The sequence below is a fragment of the Aptenodytes forsteri genome, unplaced genomic scaffold, assembly GCF_000699145.1.
Source record: "Aptenodytes forsteri isolate BGI_AS27 unplaced genomic scaffold, ASM69914v1 Scaffold75, whole genome shotgun sequence".
In the NCBI taxonomy this organism is placed as follows: domain Eukaryota; kingdom Metazoa; phylum Chordata; class Aves; order Sphenisciformes; family Spheniscidae; genus Aptenodytes; species Aptenodytes forsteri.
In genome coordinates this window covers 2342768-2359443 of record NW_008794171.1, presented here as the reverse complement: position 1 = coordinate 2359443, position 16676 = coordinate 2342768, and the positions used below count along the sequence as shown (strand labels likewise).

At 38.3% G+C, this 16676-nt stretch overlaps 1 protein-coding gene across 1 annotated transcript in view; it reads right to left on the bottom strand.

The window, feature by feature from the left end:
• The window catches only part of SLC36A4 (solute carrier family 36 member 4), a 109651-nt gene that overhangs the window by 62027 nt on the left and 30948 nt on the right, over positions 1-16676 (bottom strand). Inside the window, exon 8 of the mRNA XM_009282294.1 lies at positions 8478-8647. Within this exon, the coding sequence (XP_009280569.1) occupies positions 8478-8647 (170 nt within the window). The remainder of the gene's footprint in view (positions 1-8477; positions 8648-16676) is intronic.

Below are 16676 nucleotides of genomic sequence, written 5' to 3'. Positions count from 1 at the left end.
AACTAAAAAGACTGGTAAAGTGACTATAATTTTTTCCCCTAGACTATTTTTGGTTAACAACAGTGGCTTTTTTTCTAAAATTGTACATCAAAAAACACACGGCAAATATAAATTTTATATTTAAAATATAAATATATACTTCCTTCCAAACAGAAGGAAGATGTGGACAGAAAGATTGTTTGGCTTTTCAGAGCAATAGGTTCAAATTTTGCTTCTGACACGTGCAATGCCAGGGTTTTTCTACTTACTCTGAGAACTCCCTGCATATTAGACAACACAACCAAATCAACACTAGGTCAGCCTCCATGAAACTAAAATTCAGCTCAAATCCCACAAAGCTGTATTTATAGCTTCCAAGACCCCAAACCTTAGAGTGTTCAGTGACTGTGTCCCAGCTCCACAGTGGGGGAAAATAAAAAGAAGAAATCCAAGCTACCGCACACTCCCCAGCACCCCAGTCTCTCCATGGTTCTGTGCCTACAGGCTTGCTTTGAGCCAGAATGTGATTTACGGAGTCCTTAAGTAGTAGGCTGAGGGCCACGATGACAGAAAGTAGCCACTACTCATTTCAAGAGATAAGCCGAGACACAGTCAGTGATCAACATTATACTAATTATATTAATTTATTATACTAAAACAATTTACTATACTAATAAAAGCCATATTACATATACAGGATTTCATCCCTCTCTTGCCAAATTATTTCTTTAACACAGAAGCTGCAATAATGGGCAAAACAATACAACAGAAGTATTTTAATGTGGGGGAAAACAAAAATTCAAGCAATGCTGTTTGTGTTTCTTAATGAGGATGAAAACTGAACATGCACTACCATTTTGACAATCAGTCTTTGCTATCAGGTAACTATTGATCAAACACAAAATGGAGTATCAGGTTCTTAACACAATTTAAAAAAACCTTAGTAACATAAGCACTAATAGTAAAATAAAAATCTCTTTGAAGATCAATAGCTGTAATTGCGATCTAAGCAACAAAGTCTCCGTTTAAGAGCGGTGTGGTGATTTTGTGTGAGAAAATCCTAGAGAAGTAATTTTTTCCAGCCAGCTTTGATGCCCTTCCTGCATATCAATTATTGCTTCCAAAACTATATGCACTCAGGAAGGCCACAGTTCCAGCTTTCAGAGCCAAACCAGTCATTCTGTTATAGAAAACTAAATGTTACACAGATTATGTTCTATTCTGTTTTAATATCTTGCTATGAAGTTCTCCCAACAGAATAAAAAGAGGTGCAAAACTTAGTAATAGTTATGGTGATGATGATCACGATCAACTGAAGGAAAAGTGCAAAAAGATACAATGTGTTAGGCTCTTTCATGAGTGGTAGCAGGATTCTGTCTGATGCTCAAAGTATCATTATGGCCACATGGCACTAAGGCATTACATATATATATTCCCAGTAAGCAAAAAGATAATATTATCTGCTTGCAACAGTTATAACTGCCTACAAAAATGCTGAAGATAAGCATACTGCCAAAATAGGTACCCAAAAAAAACCCACAAAAAGTCCATATCCTGCAATCATAAATCAATAAACTTGAAAGAAGAGCAGGTTATACAGCAAGCAGTTATTTGGGAAAAGAAAATTCCAAATTCACATCAAATATAATCTGCACATTGATACAGCTTTCACAGTGGAAGTATACACTGGCCATTTTAAAGACCAAAGCCAGTATCTTCCAGATTTCTGTATATTCACAAAGTGTTCCTGAAAACACTTTTCACATTGGGAAGAGGACATCTCAGGAAATTTATTAAAATTGGAAGGTGTATCTTCAAGGCTAGAAAACACCCATAACCAAATTTGCTTGCTGTCCACACCTTCCTCTTCAAAAGCACTAGGTACAGAACACTGTTAAATTACTGTGCCATGTCAAAAAGGAGTAGTAACACACAACCAAAGTTTGGCATAGGGTTGTGTCAGATACAAAGTGATGGAAGTGTAAGTAATGGCCCTGATATTTAAAGTCAGTAATGACGGGAAAAAACACTGGTTTGTACCAGAATTTCATAGGGTTTAGAGCAACACAAAGGAGTACCAAGTTCTACAGCTCCAAATTGTGCCAATCTTATGGCAGTGGTGGATCGGCAGGATATATTACTAAAAAAAAGAAATTGGAAAAAGGTATGCTTGTGTAGAAAAGAGTTCATTTTGATTCCTAACATACAGGACTAGAGCTGCTGTAACTAGACAAACATTTTAGGGATTAAGATTTTTTTTTTTTTTTAAGAGACTGTATTTTTTTGAAAAGCTACATTAGGATGATTTTAAATTCTGTGCCAGACAAAGACAAGCTGCTGTCTTGCACCACTCCAAGAATTCAGTTACATAAAAAGCAAAATTATCTCTACACAGACTGGTAAAAGGCACAAGCTACATTTTAAGAAGAGCGAAGAATTTCTATTCTCATTAATCTCTTTCCATTCTAGTGTTATTTCACCCTGCATGTCATCAAAGTATAGATAAAAATGTTCAGAAAGTGCAACATAGTGGACAGTTTCTTTATAAACAATATAAAGCTCAGCTACATTTAACAACTTCTTGCCTAAATTGGTTCAAAGTACTCTCTACTGTTCCAAAGATATTAACTGACTTCAGATCATCCAGCTTTAATTTTTATGTATTTTTTTTCAGATCTGTGCTGAACCAGAAAACCCTATCCTGTGAGTAAAGGAAAAGATTATTAGTATTTATCAGAAAAAAAGAGTCATATCAAAGGTGAAGACAAAAAAAATCAAGGACAAAAATTCACATCTACCCTCATATAAACTGTATTTCAGTAAGAAATATAATAAAAGCGGCTGTGAGGCTCAGGTATAAAATAAGGAAAATATTTTTAAAATAATGCCTGAATGGGTTGGCAGCCTAACTTCAATATAATTTTGCATGGACTTGTGCATCTTGCTTCCTTACATGTGTTGGAAAATAACCTATATATTGGCACTGTCTTGCCAAATTTTAAATAACAAATTCCTTTTTTTTCCAAGATAGTTAAGGGTTTTTAGATACCATGCTCATGCTCTTATCTCACTTATCTTAACACAGTGAAATCCGTTGCTATATGATTGTAGCATTATTGGTTTTTCCTTGGTTTTCCTTCCTCTCCAGCTTTTTGTAAACAAAATGTCCGCAGATCTACTCCAAGAGAAGGTCTCAGAGAAATTAGTTTGAGAACTTTTGTTAAGTTCTCAAAAAACTAGAGCAAATCTTCCAAAAAAAAGAAGTGTGGACACTTTTACCACTGTAATTTGTGGCTGAATGAACAAAGTGACAAAGAATTACCCATGCCACCAACAGTTATAAATTTAGATGCACTTTTAATCCGTACTGCATAAACTACAAGCATTTGCCCTAAGTCTGCTTACAGCTATCTGACACAAGTTATGAGTCTCTTGGTATGATTTTGTTTGTAAGAATGCACATAAGAACATCATCAAAGCTTTTGAGTAAAGTTTGGTTCATTTGCTATAGGGTGTTGTGTGTTCACAAATGAAAGAGGAAATATTTCTCATAAACAACCTTTGATAACAGATGATGCTGAGCAGACCAAAGCACTGCATACTTTGTTGCTTCAGTCCTCAAAAAGAAGTTCAACTGCAACCAGAAAGGCAAAGGCAACTTGCAACAGTAAGAAAAGAAAAAACAGCGGCAAGAGCAGGGAAAGAAGAAAGTGCACCTTTGTTTCTGTATCTCTCAAAGCCTGGCAGGGGTCACTCAAAGTGTACTCCCTTTGAGTATCATAGCCTGTATCTGTCATTAGTGAATAAAATCTGGCCAGGACTGCTTTTGGCCCCTCGTCCTGTGGCCAAATGGCATGGCATGACAAAATTTGTATCCATACAGCTCACCTTTTTCCTACCACAACAGGATGCCTCCATCATCCTTCCTTCAACATTTTGAAGGAAGTGTTGAACATGCAGTCAGTAATGGTTTTGGTACACTGGAGTGGTTTTGAACAGAGGAATGCAGCTGATGAACTTGAATAGCCCTTTCAGCCCAGCCTTACGTGCTTCTCATCTCACAATGTAAGCCAGTTCATCAAGTTTTCAATTTTTGATGATACCGAAAGACTGCTAACAAAAAAATCAGTTTTTTTATTAACTGAACAAATATACAGAAGGAATTAAAAGTGTATATATGGGGAAAAAAGAAAAATACACTTTGACTAAAAATACATTTTGACTAACAGGTCCTAAATTATTTGTATTAAAGGTTTGACCATCCCTGTACACAACTCAATAAAGCCCCAAAGGCATATTTCAAAGGGACAGAAAAACTATTACATCACTTCACATGGTGACATAATGGTGTAGCTAGTTTAGAAGCCACTGCGTTTGTGACATAATTCTTTTCGATTGCTGAGCAGCTTTAAGAAATTTAGTGGAAAAAAACAGAGTCACTTTCCTATCAGGTCTGCATCGCTGTCCTTATTCCAGAAGCTCACATGGATTTTAGCTGGTTAACAAAAAGAAAAACTGACCAGCTACCCACGAATAGCCTGTAATCCTCAGGCTTCAGATCACCCCAAACCTTTACAAAAATAATTTTTAAAAGATATTCAAAAACAGGATTCAAAGCTTTGAATACACAGTAGTTCAAAGTAAGCGTCTCCATTACACTAACTATTTTTCTAGCTCTACAAGGATTCAATTTTTTCAGATTAGGAAACAATTTTTATGTTATTAAAGTGATTTTACTAGTAATTTAATATTATAGTCCAATCAGATAAAGATGGCTCCTTAGGCTACCTTTTAAAAAAATTCTAAATCATTCATATGTGCTCAAAGAAGTTAACAAAAGTCTGCCTCTCTCCAATTCTACATTTTAGATTTTGTTATACCTCTTTTAAGGGGAAAAAATTGGAAACTAGTGTAACAAAACTTGCATATCAATACAGCTAGACCCAATAGGGCATTAATTATGCTAAGCTTCCACTTGAACTAGTACCGTGTAACGTCTTGTTGAACTCTAATATGCTATAATATTTGTATGGTAGTCAACCTTTGGGATTCACAGTAAGGGAATTGTTGCACAAAGACTGTCACTTACATCTTAAGGAAGAAGAGATGGTGGAAAGAATCTTCAGCCTCAAGAAGATGAGACCCCAGCCAAGGACAAAAAAGAAATTTTTTACAATAAGGGTGGTGAGACACCGGAACAGGTTGCCCAGAGAAGCTGTGTGTGCCCCGTCACTGGAAGTGTTCAAGGTCAGGTTGGGTGGGCCTTTGAGCAACCTGGTCTAGAAAGATGTCGCAGGACTTGGTTCGAACTGATGGTCACGTGACAATAATTATGACTTTTTTACAGCCCATGGCAGGGGGGGTTGGAATAGATGGTCTTTAAAGGTCCTCTCCAACCCAAATCATTCTATGATTCTATGAGACCCAAACCAAGGACACTACTAAGTACTAAAGCAGAATTTCCCCATAATCCTTATTTGCAGATGTCGCAGGACTTGGTTCGAACTGATGGTCACGTGACAATAATTATGCACTTTTTTACTATAAATATGTGCTGCTTTAGGCAAATGGTGCTCCTCCTTGGCTTGGGTCAGGAGGCACCTCGTGATCATGAATAAATCAGGTAAACTATACTCTGTGTCTGTGTGTCCTCTCCTCAGTCAGCAACGAACTGAGTAAAAAGATTCATGTCACTAGGTACTCTGCATACTTCTGAGGATATGAAAAACAATTACTAAGATATTCCAAACAGCTAAACATAACTGCATGTAAAAAAAGAAAAATTATTTAATGCAGTAAAATAGAATTCTTTGATTCCAGAAAGAAGTTGCTGTTAAAGATCAGCAAAAACAAGCTGAAAACTACTTTCTCTTCATAAAGTCAATTTTCAACATTATGCTGAGTGACAATTTGTACTCCAAAACACAGTCTAAACTAGAACTGCAACACGTCTCTTCTCCAAAAGCTCCAATCTAGCAGAATGTTTTTAAGAATACGAACAGTCCTCTATTTAAATTAAACTTAAGGACTTAACTGGTCTAGGGCCTGTGTATGCCTTCTGGTCAATTCATTTGCAAGAACATCAAATAAAACTCAGAAAGCAGCAGAATTTTAATTTTCTTTATCAGGAAAGGCTTATTTTTAAGACAGGGATTGTCCAGCTGGAATTAAACACATAAGCCAAGTCCCACTGCTTAGCTACATTCCAGGCTCTTCTGCATGACCACTTTCTTCTAAAACCTCATCCGCTCTTTGCATTTCTCTGGTTCAATTCAGCCACTTACTGGCTTTCTATGTGAGGACCGAATAACAAAATATTGTTATATGGTTCACTGGAAATTTGTTTTGCTAGCACAGTTAACTGCACACATTTGCTCATCAGTACTGTATCAGGTGGACCCACAGTACTGCACAGCAATGGCATCGTACATCCCAACCCACGGGCATACCACTGAGCTGCTTCTCCTAACTTTGGTGCTCTGGGGTACACTCCAGGGTAAGAAGAAAACAGATGACTTTGTTAACTCTACATATATGCCCTGAGCAGCTCTGAGGTTATTAAACTAATAAGGTCAATTCTCCACCTTACAGAAGACCAGTTTCCATCTCTTTTATTATCTCTTTCTTTGCATTAGGTCTGTAAAAACATCAGGATAAATATCATCTTATCATCACATCTGCACTGTAGCCAAGAGGTATTTGAAAACTCATATTTGAATAGCCCTGTAAGACAGCAAGGCTGCAGAATAAAACAGAATATTACAGCAGAATAAAGTTCATCCTGTTGCTTGCATGAGTGCAATAAAAAGCCACAGACCGAGCAACCTTACCTCATTCCACATTCCTCTCCCTCCTCCTTTTTTAAGAGCACTTCTCTTAAAGCACAAAGAAACCCAGAGCTACCATTTAAAATGAACTTTTTACAAATCATATCAACAATGAGCAATACCATGTAATATTACAAATAGAAGTATATTCCCTTTCAGATGCATCATATAGACAGAACGGATGCAGTAAATGTTTGAAGACTTCTGGGTTTTTTAATGTATATGTATGTCCAATGGAAGGACACGATTAAATACATATCATGAGCAATATGCCCCAAAAAACAGAACCACAGGAAAAAATAGGGAAGGAAAAAAAAAACCCACACAAAAAACACAAAACGGGCAAAAAACTGAGGCCCAAATCTGCGTTTTTACAATAGCAGTACAAAAACAAAACAAACAAAAAAGCATCGACAGAGACATGAAAATTCTAGCAACAAAAAAAAATTCAACCCTCAAGACACATTTTGTTATCAGTTCACGTATTTATCATTGGAATCATAGAATAGTTTGGGTTGGAAGGGACCTCTAAAGGTCATCTAGTCCAACCCCCCTGCTGTGGGCAGGGACATCTTCAACTAGATCAGGTTGCTCAGAGCCCCATCAGTCAGGCAATTAAACAAAACTTTTTAAGAATATTAAAAATGCATAGCTCACACTGACTCCAAGGACTGAAAATGGAAAAAAAGAGTGAAAAAGTAATACTTGAAAATTAAGAACATTCTTTAAATGTGTTCTCTTTTTCAAAGAGTAAAAAAGGAGTCAGCATTCAGTTCAGCAAAGCAGTTTTTGTTTCACATAATTTGCGTTTTCACTACTTCGAAATGCTATATGCTTCAATATTCTGTCGACACTGAACAACAAGTAGATGCAAGCATATAACATGTAAGACATTACTTGATCAGAATGAAAACATTAAAATACTTTTCAGCTTTTACACTTGTGCCCTGCTGATACACCTAATTTCAGGCCCATCAGACATTAAGGTACTAAACAAATTAAGAGATATATTTAAATTAATAGTCACAGTATATATCCACCCATAGATAGATACAGAATTAACAATGCACCAGTTGAAATAGTCTTCAGCGTTTCTTCAGCACGTGACACATGGAGATCTCACAGCCTTAAAAAAAAAAGCTAAACAAAAATTATCTCTGAGGCAGTGGCAAGCATAAGCTTCATTTTCCTGATAGGAAGCCATTATTATGCATTACGCATGGACTTGCATCTGAGCTACCAATCTATTCAGCTTTGATGTCTTCTATTCCAGTTTTTTACCTGCTAAACTCAGTGACTCCACTAAAAAAGGCCACTATATTACCAGGATACCCAAGGTAAAACTAACTGGTTTCAGAACTGCAATATAGCTGGTTGCAAACTGCATATTCCCTCCTTCAGTACACCCGGAACTACCTCCCACTAGAGATGGAATACTTTACTATAAAGATCATTGGTCTGTTTCCATATGCAATTCCTTTTAACATGCAAGAAATTGCTGGCTAGGATCATAGCTCAACTGCAGAAGGCACAGAGATAGTATATACAGTATACTTTTTAAAAGAGTTTGAGCATCTATCAGTTATAAGCATGACAGCACTGAGGCATGTAACAACCTTTGCAACATTTTTGCCCTCTAGATTACTGGTTTTAAGTCACATACGCACTTACCATATATCTTGTGGCAGGTTTAAAGTTATGCTGCCTTTGATTTCATCCCCAAAGCGCAGATACCCTAGAGTGGCTAATGAGATATACAAGGTCATGACTATTCCCATGCCGATATTCAGTGCCTGTGGGAAACGCGTGGTGTCCTTCATTCTGTTTTCCAATGGGAGTACCTGGAAATAGAGGTAGAATCAATTACACCTTATGTCCTCACAGTAGGACTACTTTTCTCCCCCCCTTTCAAAGCCAATTTCCGAAATTTAGGTGATGTTATTAATAAAGATTACTCTACAATAATGTTTTACAGCCTGGAAAGTCACAATGTTTTATGCACCTGATAGAAATGTTCAATTACTGAAAAGCGCCTATCTCGGTTGGAAAACAGCATCAGTGTGGAAATATAAAGCAGTATTTACAGGTTAGAAAAACTGACGAGAAACTTATGGTGCCCAGGTGAAAATACACAGGCAATATGAGCAACACAATTTTTTTTTTAACTTAATTGTTCAGAATCCAAGGGTAATTCTCCTGTTTTTATTAGGTATGTCTGCACTGACAGTCTCCATCACAGACAAACCTACCATGCACAGTTGACACACAAGCACATGCTCAGTCTCAGCTCTCCCCGTACAGGAAGCTTGAGTCCACGACTACCAGAAAACAGACCCATGCTCTTTTTCATTTTTCTGATGAGATAGGGCCAGGCACACTAAGTACCGCTTTTCTTAAACATAGTGCTTTGAGCCTGAACTATAGCCAAGCGAGCTTGCTGGGCTTGCCATCACTTCAAAGTGAATTACAACCATTGCTGCATGGAGTTTGTGGAGAGATTGCCTTTTACATGTACTATATCGTGTATAGAAAAATACACTTAGTAAGTTCCAACTTAAGTTTTCGGCCACCAACATAAAATTTCCAGGCAAGGCAGGAAATCCAAGTAACAAGCTCACATGCTGCTCTTCCCACCTTGAATTTCATCAGCATAACAGATCCTTTTATGTCTTCATTAAGACACAAACTGAAGGTACGTGGATGCTCCTAGACAAGCATTCTTTCCCCAGGTCATTCAGAAGAACTGTACACTCATCTCAGATACTCAATATGGGATATAGTTCAAGATTAAAACACCTAATTTTGTATGCCTACATATAAGTAAAATATCTAAGTTTCTGTAATGAAGATCGGTAACGAAGAGCTAGTCAATATAGTCAGTGGAATAAAGACCGCAGTTCAGCTTATCTTTCAGTAGACATGCAGGTTATATTCGATCAACAGTATGACACTGTAATTAAACAAGCTTGTCGTCTCTGGGTAGCACTTATGTCAAATCTTTTACAGGGTTGCCCTGTAAAAGCTACTGTCAAAATGGCTTTTTAAATGACTGAACATTTACTGTTTTCAATTTAACCAATGTAAGTTATAAAAAAAGCAGATTTCATCCACTAATTAACAAACAAACTGTAGATTTGAATTGTTGCCTATTATTTTCTATAGGGCAACCATTCCTTTCCTCCTGGTCACTCACTGATATTCACTTCCTGACCTATCGTTGAGTATCACCACTGCCAATCCATCCCACGTTGTTGTATTTCTCCCACACTAGAAATCCTGAAGAAGTCATTTTATACTTGGGAACAAAGAGATCTCTAAAAAGATGCACATTTGGAGGCATTTCCAAATTTTTGTTCATCTTCAATTAAAATACATGATACATCTTAACTGAGGATCTTCTTTATATAATTCAGAGCCTCCACTGCTGACATTTTTCCTCCAGAAAGCAATCTAAGCTTGCACTGTAACTTATTCTGGTGGAGAAAGCAAAATTTAAACCAGGAAGAGTTTCAAAACTTAAAGCAATTTTTAAATGACAGAGTTGAGCAGCAGAAAAAATACAAAAGGAGACACGTGGCTAGAAGTATTACTTTACTGCCACAGACAAAATATGTTCATTCCTCTAAATGAATTAAGCTTCTGTGTCCATACGGTACCTATCAAGTCATCTTTTTATATTTCACATCAAAAACTGCCAAGTAGGACAGACGGCACTTCAGATTCTTTTGTCCTCAGTTGCAATTAGATTGTTTTAACATACCTCCTTATTAAGAGCTTTGAAGGATGCAAATTACAGGCAATTTTTCCCTTCATCTGAGTTTTCCCATTCTTGAGTTCCTACAAACAGATAGCATTTGGGCCTGGACCAGTAATAAAAATGCTCATTCAGCGTGTATCTGTTAATTCTCTGGTGATTATAAATGGAATATATTTTCTGCTAAGTTCTGCCATGTTCTACAGTTTCTGGAAATCTTAACAAGCATAAATTGTTACAGTAAGATTTTATTTCAAGCTACATTTCACGCTTTAATGGCAATTGCTTGCCCAGCTTACAGATATCAGGAGTCTCTTAATAACTTCACTGGCACAGAGATTTGATTTCCAGAGTGTCCATCATTCATTTCGTACATTCCTGGAAGAAGGCAGGCAATGAACTCAGACACACATGCCAGCCATGAAAAAAATCTCATGTTTTTCAACCATGACTCCTGGCAGAAAAGGGATCTGTGAGACTGCCTGCCCCTCTGAAGGACAGCAAAAGCAATCGGTAGGAGACTACTAATGGAGGAAAAAAATTTCCTGTGGTTTCTCAGTCAGAGTGACCTCAAGTCAAAGACTATGGGACTGCTCATTATGATGCCTTCTTTCAGACAAAAAAAGCCCTGCAGACTATTCATAAAAATGCAGAAGGGAAAGAAACTTCCTACTTTTTGGCTACATCTTCAATTGAAATAGCAAAACATTACACGTGTATGACAAACACTGACTATAGCCATTCTGAAAGACAGACATTAAAAGAAAAGATATGTTTATACAACTGCACCAGATTTTAATAAATAACTATTATTAGTAATGACATTTTACACATACACAATGCTTTATATCAGATGTAGAATGGCTTCCACGCCCTGTCCAGAGAGCAGAGCAGGAGGAAGGAGCATGTAGCACCTGGCAGCGTTCAGGAGGTAAGTGAGCAGCAGTTGGGAGCAAAAAGACAGCACAGGAGTTTTTCTGCTGAGCAGGAAATGCTGCGAGGCAGTGAAAGGACTCAGGTCCAGCCTCCCAGAGACTTGACCCCTAGGGAGCTCCAGCAACCAGGACCAAGGCAGTTGGCACAACCATTGCTGCAGGAGGGGGTGCACAGGAAGCCTGGAGACATTGATCAAGACTGTGCGAGACTGCTGGATCTGAATAACAGAGGTGGTGACTTGCTGCAGGGCAAGGTCCCCTGCACCAGCTTGAGCGGCCACCCCTGGCATGTCAGGGGATTGGACCAAGACAAACTCCTAATGGAAGACACCATCCAGATCTGAGCCTACAGGGACTATGAGGTGCTCCTTCCTCAGGGCAGGTCTGAGGGCAACGGTCACTTTACCTGCACAAAGCATGCTCTGAATTGCCAAGCCAGCATGGATTTATCAAGGATAAACCACACTTAGCCAATCTCATGGCCTGTTCTAATGAAAAGATTGGCTCTATGGACAAAGGGAAAGCAGTGGATGTCATTTACTTCCACTGAGCAAGACTATCTATGCAGGATCCCATGGCATCCTTTGTAACCAAATTAGAGAGATAGGGACTGGATGGCAGGATTAGAAGTTGGGTGAAAAACAGTCTGGACTAGAGGGCTCAAAGGGTACTGAGTTCAACTGGAGACTGGTTACTTATGTTGCTGCTGCAGGGTTGGTAGTAGGGGTGATGCTGATTAATATCCTCATTAATGACTTGGATGATGGGACAGAACATACCCTTAGCATGTTGGTAGATGACATTAAGTTGGGAATAGTAGTTGACACAAAGGAGAGTAGAGCCTCAGTTCAGAGGGACCTCAACAAGCTGGAGGACTGGGCAGAGAGAAACCTCATGAAGCTCAACAAAGACAAAAGTGAAGTCATCAACATTGGACAGAGTAATGCTATGCAGAAGTAGAAGCTGAGGACTGTCATGCTAGGGAGCAGTTCTGCAGAAAGGCACCTGGGCATCCTGATAGACAAGAAGCTGAACATGAGTCAGCAGCCCACCGTTATGCAGGCTGTGCATGCACATGGGCTACACCAGCAAGACAACAGGCAGCAGGTCGAAGAAAGCAATTCTTCCTTTCTGTGGCACTTGAGAAACTGCACCTGGATACCATGTCCAGTTTTGGACACCCAGTACAAGATAGACATTGACATATGGGGGAAGTCCAGCTGAGGGAGGTCAAGGTAGCTAGCAGGCTGGAACACATGAGAGGCTGAGAGCTGAGTTAACTCATCCTGAAGAGAAGACTAGAGCAGGGAATCTCCTTGAAGCCTTCAGCTAACCAAAGGAAGAGAGGGCTTGCAGAGACGACCGAGCCAATTTCAAAGTCATGCACTGTCAAGGAATGAGAAGCAACAGTCACTAGTTGCAACAAGGGAAATTTTCAGTTCGACATAAGGAAAAATAATTTTATAAAGAGAACAGCTAATTGCTGGGACAGGCTACCAAGAGAGGTTGCAGAGCCTCCATTCTCAGATACTTTCATAGCTCAGCTGGATAGGGTCCCGAGGAAACTAATCCAACTGAAGGTAGATCTTTTTTTGAGCAGCAGTTTGTACTTGACCACCTCCAGAGGTCTTTTTCAACTTAATTTTTCTGTGGTTCTATGGACAAACATTGTTACCTCCAGCAAGATGCTATGATTTCTCATAGGCCATATGTGAAAAATTTGAAAAAGTGATTATTATGAGAAATTCAATTTAGACATCAATATTTGAATTGAAGTAATGTGAAATCAACAGAATAAAGAGCAAGTACCATTTACAATTCCTCACAGGCAAACTACAACTATAGTTCTACCCTATTCTTAACAGCTGTTAACAATTGTCTATTGAAACTTAGTTCATAAAGGAAAACAAAGGACAAGTGACACATACTATATTCAATGTGCTTGACTCCAGAGGAAGCATTCAAATATAATTTTTTTTAAATTTCTATCTTTATTGCAATTTTTTATCTCTTGCATTTAAATCCACTCCTTCTGAAGGCCCATGTTTCTCCAAGAAAACAAAGACTTAATTAAAAAAAATTAAAAAGCAATTTAAAAACATCATAGGACAATTCTCTTACGCATACTAACTCTTGCTATTTAACTGTCTATTAAATTAAGTTTACTCATTAAACTCAATGATGTCATTTCATGCACACTAATGAGTAGGTCAAAATAAAACATACTACATCTAAACATGTGTTCCCGTATCATCAACGTCACTTTAACATTACAACCTTAATTTATACTGAATTTAAGGAAAAGATATGCAAAAAGAAATACAGGATAATATTATTAGCCAAAGACGCATTAACATCTTGAAGCATGCAGCCCACTCCAAGCTAACAAGTAGCTCTGTTGATTTAAGTGGGGAATGCTGCTGAGGTACCAACCAACAGTTTTCCATGCTTTTAGTCAGCATTGGTTTTTGCAGCCATGCAAAATTGATTTTAAAATGCTAATTTCTCCCTGATTACCCTTGAGTTAGTATCAGGACTAGATCCGCCTCCAGACTGAACAGATGAGGATGCTAATGCAGCCTTTCCTGCATCACTCAGTCTAGGCGAGGGTGTCCCTTCCCAGCATCAGCAGCGAGCCTTCCCAGGTTCAGCACTCTCTCTGAGCAGCAGCAGGTGTTTCGAGCCAGTTGTTGTCACTGCAGGAGATGCTTCCCTTGGCAGAACTGATCCCCAAAGAAATTATGCAAAGAACTTGAGCCAGGTTTTATACAGTATCCAGTATCACCTGTTCCAGACAAGCTGAAAAGTTCTATACCTCATAAGAGTAACATCAAGCCAAGTAACAACCAATTACACATATATTACACAAACTCCCTGCTCCCTAAGCTGTTAAATTCCATCAGGATCCAAAAGGTCCATGAAGTGTTCATAAGGAGACAGAGGCTGACAGGAGGTATGACGTGAGCCAGTGCTTGTTCTGTCACTATGTCACTGTTGGGCAGCTGCTGGATAGATTTTCACTCTAAATTTCTTTCCAGTACCTCTATAGTCCCTGTTGCAAGGACTTCAGAAGACCTAACATTTTAACTGAATGCAAAAGAGATAAGGCTCTTTTCACAAATGCTTTTTAGTTGTGGTTTTATTGCTTCCTTTTTGGAACACTGAAGCTGAACATGCTTTCTTGTCCTTTTTTCTGGAGCCAGAAATTAATTGCACTCTTCAGTGCTTTTAAATGATTTTCTTAAAAAACTAACACCCTACCTAGATGACTGAATAACTTCGAAAGAAAAAACCCACACCTCTGATTCTCTCTCTCTGTCCAATACTTGCACCATAACATCTTCTCTCAAAAGGAATGCTGCATCAATTCAGTATCTCACACTAAGGTTTCAATGTTGCTCTACCCTTGTTCAACCAACCATTTCTGCTATAACAAGCAGTATCATTAATCTAGTCCAGTAACTCCCACACTCTTCAGACCTATAACCCATCACCACATATACAACCACGGCACAACCTAGTGATGGGAGATACTATGGTCAGGGAAAACTTTGGGGAATAATCTTCTCTCCCGAGTAAGGTCACCAGGGGCAGAATGCTGGAGGCGAGAGAACTGTGAGATCCATGAGATGAGTTAACTTTCAGAGTTTCAAAGATTTTTTTTTTTTAACTTTTTTTTTAATGGGTCTTTTCCCTGCTTCTGATTTCCATGCTCTGCTTCCTTCATGCTCTTTCTCCCCCAGTTCACACTAGCCCCCATCATAGCCCTAAACACCTATATAATCAGATACTTTAGCCAAAACTGATTATTTTCATAACTTCTCATTTTCCATCACTTTCTCCCTCATTAATTGAATAAATTCTCCATCTTTTCTCTGTCCCCTGCTTCACAGAGATCTTCCTATCATTTCTGAGACACCGGCACATGTCGCTACTATTATTTTACTTGGAACTTAATACTTGATTCCTTTTGTAACCTCAACCTTTGGTTTCTTAATTTACATAAAAGCATAACCCATCTTCCTTTAATCCACCAAATAAAGTCAAAACTACCCATAATTTACTGGCAAAGAAGCATAATCAAATCTTTGAAATAACCTGGCTAATCTACCATCATCCGTTAGGCAAAGTATCTTCCCTTTCATTTCAAGCTGCATGCCGTAGGTATAAACATCCCCCAGTAATACCACTGTCTCCTCATTCCTTGCCTTAAGTATCCTGCTCCACCCAGTCTTTCTACAACTAAGCTGCAAGGGTCTGTCTAATTCTAATCAGAAATCTCTCCTGTACATTTTATATGACTGGACCAAAAAAAACCACAAGAGAATTCAGTCTGCAGATAACCAGACAAACTGTGATTTAATTGTCATGGCCACTAAAAATTAATCTTGTAATTGATAACTTAAGAGCAGACATGCTTAATGTTTAAATACATATGGTCATCTTTCCCTTTTTCAGGAAGTACCACTAAAATGGCAAGAATGAAGCAATTCTCCATCCCTTGGCACTTTTAAAATAAGTATTTCAGGTAGAAGAGACAGCTATACAGATTTTTTGATTAGTTTAAAGTACAGACAACTCCAGAATTTTGGAAAATTAAAACCAATATATTTAACAACATTTACTCAGGAAAAAAAAAAATCCATCTATAATCATGTCTCACTGCAACAAAATAAAGCTCTGTTCATTCAAAGTAAAAAAGCTGAGGAAGCTGGTATCGAAGGTATTCAAGGTATGTGAACATAAATTCTACTACCTAACCCCCAAAGACAGAAGACTGAATCCTCAGTAAACCAATGCAGCCCAGGCCTGGCCCACTCTTTCTTGTCTGCAGAAGGTAACAATGAATTCATTGTTCACTGAAAGGTGGATCTACAACCCTACAGCATACTGGGGAACTGTCTGCAGAAAAAGTACAGCTTGTCCAAGTAAAATAATGATCATATGTCTATTACATTGCTATGTTTTCCTTGCCTGTCCTTGTCTATCTCCTCTTTATTGCTATGTTTTCCTTGCCTGTCCTTGTCCATCTCCTCTTTCACTGTACAGAAAAAGTCTTAGGCAATATTTTGAGCACCAAGCTTTTATTCCATCACTTCTAGATAGATTTTTAAAGCTCGCTTTCTTGAGGAAGATACATCCTGGCCTGTATCAGAAATAGTGTGGCCAGCAGGAGTAGGG